A 7,442-nucleotide genomic window follows, 5' to 3' on the forward strand; every position below is an offset into this window, starting at 1 on the left:
TCGTTGACACAAATAATAATAATAATGATAACATAAATAATCAATTTCGAATTTATTATCGTTTAAAAATTGAAAACTCCAGCAGCAACTCGATATATTAACAACAACAACAACAACAACAACAAAAAAAAAAAAAAATAATAATAATAATAATAATAATAATAATCAATAATGGCAATTTAAATCCGGGAATATAAAAAAAGACAAACAAGAAAACACGACAATTTTTTTTGTTTTTGTTTGTTGTTGTTGGAAACAATAATACCTGACTCCATATAAAATCAAGTTTTCTCTCTCTCTCTCTCTCTTTTTCTCTCGAGATAAATACTTTTATAAATAATTACGTAACACGGCCACATAAATTTTTTTGCACATTTTCTCGTACTCATGGAGGACGTTACGTAAGCAATAAAAAATTTAATAATAATAATAATAATATTAATAATAATAAATTTTTTTTTTGTTTTTAAGGAAAAGCGTTTTGAAAAAAAAAAAAAAATTAAAATTTCTTAATCGGTTACATTATTAACGGTTGCATACCTTCTTCTCTCGACGTTTCGTGTTTCAAAAGAGTCTCAAAGAGTCGAGAGAGGTTTTGATTCCACAGCCTTTTAGAAAAAAAAAGAAAAGGAAAAAAAGGAAAATAAAAAAATGTCGACTTACTTTGACTAGATAAGCGATGTGACCTTTTTGTAGAGCGTCCGGAGTGTGAATCCAATTCGGATTTCCATTTTTGTTGTTTTGTTTGTTGTTATTGGGATGAGCCCACTTGAGCAGGTTCGAATTTCTCATGATGGGGCATTCATATAGGTTTCGCTACCTCAATCTGAAATGGAAAAAAAAAAACTGTTACAATTCAAAAAAACGAATACGAGGGGCCGAGGAGGGGAAAGGGAAAGAGCGGGCGGAAAACTTCAAGGAAAATTCAAAAAAAAAAAAAAAAAAAAATGTCATTTTTCACACGAACGAATACAAAATGTTCACGTTTGTTGTCGTCTCTCTCTCTCTCACTCTCCCACGTCAACGACAATAGATTTCAAAATAAATAATTTTTTTTCCTCTCTCTCTCTCTCTCTGATTTTCCGTCGTGGAACAAGAATCAAATGAAAATAAAAAAAACGTTTTCTTCACACCCATGATTTTTATACATACATATTATTTCCCACATACTTCCCGCTGTTTTTTTTTCTGGTGTTTGATTCCACCCGAGGGAAACATTTTACAACGTATCGAACGTCTTGAATCATTTTTTATCCTTTTTTTTTGTGTTTTGCTTACACGAGATTTATTTTTGGCGAATCGATAATACTCGAGTTACTCTCGTTTTTGTTTGTTTAGTGTGTGTGCGTGTCAAACAAAACGTTTGTTTTTTTTTTTTTTTAAATTACAACAAAATAATTAACATCTGCAGTTAAAATGTAGGACAGGAAAAAGAAAAGAAAATAAAAGAAATGTCTCGCGGTTTTATCAATGTGGGTCGACGTTATTCAACGGATTTCAATCGGAAAACAAAAAAAAAAAAAAATTAACGTTGACTAAACGCGCACATAACTACTGGAGAATTGCGAAATTTTTTCTTCTTCTTTTTCCAGGTAATATTCATTCGTCAAGTTGTCATTGAAAAAAATCCAACAATTTCGACGACTTACGACGATTCATTTCCAGTCGCTTTAACGGAAATCAATTGGGTTAAATTAACCCCGTTTCGAGGGAGGATTTAACATTAAAACCTAGAAAAAAACAAACAAACGCAAAACGGTCCGACAAACGCGTCACAACAACAACAACAACAACAAATTCACAACCCTGACAGTAAAAACAAGTATAAAACCAAAATTAAAAAAAAAATAATAATTCGAAGGTCGACGTTTCTGGCCATTTTTTTTTCTTTCTTTATTTATTTTATTTTCTTTCCCTTTTTTTTTTTTCTTTTAGATACGAGTTTGCCGCCATTTCCGATACAACAACAAAAAAAAAAATTTATTGCGGTAAGTTTAAAATATAAAAAAAAACTCACTCACTTCGACGTGAGAAAACGGTTGGCAAAAAAAAAAAAAATCGAACGAGTTCCATTTGAATTCGTTTGAGGAGTTTTAACGTGTGCATTTTTTTTTTTTTTAAACATTTTACACGCGCGTCAATTTCACGTTAATTATCATCATCATCATCATCATCATCATTTATTTTCATTAACGGTTCGCGATTTTATAAACATTTTCTCAACCAAAAAAAAGAAAAAATTTAAGGAAAATCCCTTCATTCATCCCTCCCTCCCTGGCAGGTTTTTTTTTTTTTTAATTGAAAAAACCTGTTTGATATACCTACGCGTTAATTTTTTTTTTTTTTTTTTTTTGTCAGAAAATTCCCACTCAGTCATTGAATACAACAATGGATGAGAAAGACGATCGACGAGAATGCAAAAAGACAAACGAACAATTAAAAAAATGTGCAAGAAAAAAAAATTAAATAAATAAATAAAAATTCGATCGTAAATATGTCTCTCTCTATCTCTCTCTCGTTTTCCCATTATTTAAAATAATAATAATAATAATAGGAATATTGCACGTTCGTAAGTTCAAGTAATTAAAAACCGACGCCATTTTTTTTTTTTTTTTTTTTTTAATATCAAAAATAAAATTTTTATTTTTTTAAATAATGTTTTTTCGCAGCATCTGCTTATACATGTGTTAACGTTTCATTTCAACAATTGCAAAATTAATCGAGCCGGATTATACAGGTTTTATTATTATCATTATTACTACTATTTTTTTCATCTTCTTCATCATTATTTATTTTACCGAGTAAAAGACCTTCTTCTTGCGAAAACTTACATTTTCCAATAACAACAACAACAACAACGACAACAACAACTTTCAATTTTAGGTTATTCTCCAACTTTTAACTCAAATATTTATTATTATTATTATTATTATTATTATTATTATTATTAGTTTTCTTTCGAATAAACCTCCCCCCTTCATCCCTTTTTCCCTTTGCCCTTTACGTACGAATAACAGCAAACCAAACGACCAAACGACAGCAAACCAAAGAGAGTAAAACAATTGACGATGGCAACAGCAAGAACAACAACAACAACAACAACAACAACAACAACAATAATAATAATATTGACGACGATTTGTTGTAAACTTGAAATAAATAAAAAAAATGGCGAAGGGAAAACCTATTGCGAAAAAAAAAAGAGATGTTTTATTCGCTAATAATAAAATAATACAATAATAATAATAATAATAATAATAATAATAATAATAATAATAATAAACAATAACAAGGGAGAGAAAAATGGGGGGGGGGGGAAAAATTAACTTGTGAAATCATTTCATAGTTTTCGCAGTTGTTATCTTATTTTTTCTTTTTTTTTTTTTTTTTTTTTTTTTGCGAAATTATTTGTTATTAAGGACATACGTAACACTTGCCATTTTTATAAAAAAAAAAAAATTATTATTATTATTATTATTAACGTTTATATGTACAGTCGGACTCGCGTTGGCGAATAATTTAAACGAGGTCGAGAGACAAATATTATTATAATAAATCTTCTCAGCGTAATAAAATTTTTACTAAAAACAACCGAAATCAAATCGAACAAATCCCGCAAATATTTTTAATTAACGACAAACAACAACAAAAACAAACAAACAAACTGCGACGGAAAAAATTTAAATATTTATAAAAAAAAAAAAAAATTTTTTTTAAATTGAAAATTATTTAAATTTTTACCTTAAAACTTTTTCCCGACAATTACTTTATACAAAATATAAAACAAACAAACAAATAAACAAACAAACGGAAAAAAAACTTGGCGAAAATCGTAAAGCGTTCGCCGTTCGCACGCTCACAAAAAAAAAAAAAAAAAAAAAGAAAAATGCAAAAAAAAAATTTTTTTTTTTTCTTTTTCCACGCGAATCCGAACCCGGACGGCGAAAGACTACCAAGTAGCAAATACCGAGTACCTTCACTTTGGACGAGATTCAAATGCGAATCAGGGTTTGCAAACATTTTTTTTCGTCGCATGCATTATTATAATAAAATCCGTTTGAAAATCGAAATCTCGACAATTACGTCATCACGTTTTTCTACGACTTTGCTATAAAATTTAAAAACCTAAAAAAACCTTCCCAAAAGAGCCTTCGTACTTGCCCATCCTTCTGATATAAAAAAAAATATAAAAAAAAAAAGAGAACTTTAAACGTCATTCCCTTCTTGTCACTCATCAGTACCACTCCCCCCTCCCTTCCTCTTCTTCCCCCCTCGAAACAAAAGCCGAACAAAAAAAACAAAAAAAAAATCCGCCGAAAGAAATTAATAACAAAAACGACAAATAACGATTTCAATATTATTATCATTATCATTTTGTAATTTTTTACCAACCCTGACTACGATTTCTGTACCTGTCTATACCATGGTACTGATTCTACTAACCGAGGTAAAAACGTTTTCCCCATTGAGCAGTTATACCTCTCCATTTTATATTGATTGGCAATCGAATTTTTCGATTTCCTTTTTTTTTTGTTTTTCTGTTTGTTTGTTTCCAATCATGTCGGTTGCTTTTCACCGTACGGGATTTCGCGTAAAAGCTCAACAAACACAGACAAAGCCGCACAAATAATAATAATAATAATTCATTTGCTTTGTTGCCATTTTTTCATCCGATTGTCATCGTCGTCGTCGTTGTTGTCGTCTTGGATAAAAACAAACAAATTTTTTCAATAGATTTATGCTTGACCGTGTTTGTCGAGGTCTTTTTTTTTCTTCTTTTTATTTAATTGCGGGCACGTGTGTGCGTATGTGTGCGTGTGCGTGTACGGTTATAAAAACACGCGCACACGGTCAGCGAGTAAATACATGCGGCGTTCGACATTTAAAATGCATCATATCCCACTTACTTTCGCGTGACTATTTATTTATTTTATAGGTCATCGTTAATGTTTAACTTATGCGTTAATGTTTTCGTCCAAAACCTGAAACCGTCTCGCCGTTTCGTTCGTTTCGAGATTTTTCCACGTGTTCTTTCTTTTCCTCCTCCTCCCCACCTCCCCTCCCCCTGTCTCTTGTCATTTCAATACGGTGACGCGACGTGTGCATCGAGTGTGCAAAATAACTTCGTAACGAGTCAGTCAAAAAACGCATAAACATAAAAATTTTTAATAAGCTGACTCAGCCCGTATAACTTTTACGCGAGTGCCTGATATTTATTGGAACATTTAAATCATCAATCAACGCGCAGGTGAAGGGTATTTGGTCAAAGCCAAATTATTATACAACACTTGCATTTGGAAACAAACGAACAAACAAACAAACAACAAACAAACAAAAACATTTATTTGATCATTTAAAAAAAAAAAAAAAAAAATTAAAATTTCTAATCAAAACAATCCCGATTATCGATAATCGGGATTGTTTTGATTAGAAATTTTAATTTTTTTTTTTTTTTTTAAATGATCAAATAAATGTTTTTGTTTGTTTGTTTGTTTGTTAGATTCCGATTGTCGTTTGCACGATTATAACAATTTTTTGCATCGATTCGAATGCAAAAAAAATTTACAATTAATATTTGAAAAATAACAGGTTCTAACAAACACATGTTAGTTATAACAACCTCGTGTTTTCTCTCCCCCTCTCCCCCCCCTCTCTCTCTCTCTCTCTCTCTCTCATTCTTCATTACTAATAATAATAATAACAGGTTTGCTGCTTCTTTGATCCGTATCGAAAAACAAGATGCGACACCTTTTTCAATCAATGCACCATCATAGTAATTTTAATAACGATAACGATTTATTTACTCGAATTTTGTATTCTAGAAACTCTCGGAAAATGCGACAATAAAAAGAAAAATGAATCCCAAAATGGGAAAAATAATAATAATAATAATAATAATAATAATAATAATAATAATGATGATGATGATAATTTTTCGAAAGTTTTTTTACCCGTAAAAAGTCAAAATGAAAACTTTCCTCACCCGAGTCTTATATAGTAATAGTAAAAAAAAAAAAAAAAGTTAAAAATTAATAATTTTTATTAAACGTTTTTTTTTTAAGGGCATTCACGTTCCCCCCTCCTGCTCCCTACCCCTAACCCCTCCCCCCTTCTTTATGCAAACAAACGAATTTTTTTTTTTCTTCCAAGATATTTTTCTCGAAAAGGATGTGGCGAGTAGGAACGCGGAAGTTGCTCCGACAGCCAGCTTTTAATTTTTTTTTTGCCTTTTTTCTCTTATCAATCATAAATGTCACGATTATCACGTGACTATTCGAAAACCACCCACCCACGTTTTTTTTTTGATAAATTCGGATTCCCGAAAGTCCGGAACGTAATACATTTTTTATCGCTATCGTTTAAATTCAATATGACGGCAGTAATTATTATTATCTCTTTTATACACGATACAATTTCTAAATTGTAAGCTTAACCATTTTTATTATCATTATCATTATTATTATTATTATTATTATTATTCATATTTCTTATAACGTTCGTCATTCACGATGAGGTTATTTATAACGGAAATTCAAAGCGATGAAAAATTAAAGGATGAACTCGAAAGTCGTCATTCAAAGGGTCATGAGAACGCCAGAGAACGCGACACGAGGTCATTTCGATGCATTTTCCACAGACTTCGTTCTACGACAAAAAAAAAAAAAAAAAAAATTCTCCATTTCTTTTCTTTTTTTTCTACGACGTTTAATGTCGTTCACACGCACACGCACGCGAGTACAAATCGTCAAAGCAAAGAGAAGAGAGAGAATATAAAAAAAAAAAAAAAAAATTATTCATTCATGGTGGTTCTCCTTTTTAGGCATTCATTTTACTTTCATTACTCCCGATCCGTAATCGTTAAATAAAATAATAATAATAATAATTGAATTTGTTTGTTTGTTTGTTTGTTTGTTTGCATTTATTATATGTGTTGTTACTCTTTGAATAATTTCATACGAAAAGTAATTTCAAACGAAAACTATTAACTTTCTCTTTTCTTTTTTTTTTCTTTTTTTACACTGTGAAATATGGAACGAAAAATTTCATTTTCTTTCTTTCTGTCTTTCTTTCAATTTTGACCAAAACAGTAATAATAATAATAATAATAATAATAATAATAATAATAATAATAATAATAATAATAATAAATGGCGAAAAGACAAGAAAATAAAAGAAATTTTGTAAACAAATATACGTAGGGCGCGAGTGACGTAACGAAATCTCATTAATTTTTTTTTCTTCTCATTTTAAATATCTATATAAACGCGTCATAATCTATTACTATTTCGATTTTTAAAAAAAATAATAATAATAATAATAAAATGTATTCAATTAAACCGGATTATTATTATTATTATCCACCATTAAACACGACAAGGCTACTTGTCGGAGTTTTTAAGTATTTATCCGAGGTTTCTACCCGATTCCTTAGGGACAAATAC

General features: G+C 30.0%; 1 protein-coding gene across 1 annotated transcript; it reads right to left on the bottom strand.

Moving 5' to 3' along the window:
* Positions 1-517: 517 nt before the first annotated feature.
* Positions 518-792, bottom strand: Phum_PHUM035410 (ced-6, putative; the record flags this gene model as incomplete). The annotated part of the gene is made up of 2 exons (XM_002423039.1): positions 518-574; positions 664-792. The coding sequence occupies 2 exons, from the start codon at positions 790-792 to the stop codon at positions 518-520; spliced, it is 186 nt and encodes a 61-aa protein (XP_002423084.1).
* Positions 793-7,442: the final 6,650 nt, after the last annotated feature.

Source organism: Pediculus humanus, genomic scaffold (assembly GCF_000006295.1).
Source record: "Pediculus humanus corporis 1103172107383 genomic scaffold, whole genome shotgun sequence".
NCBI lineage: Eukaryota > Metazoa > Arthropoda > Insecta > Psocodea > Pediculidae > Pediculus > Pediculus humanus.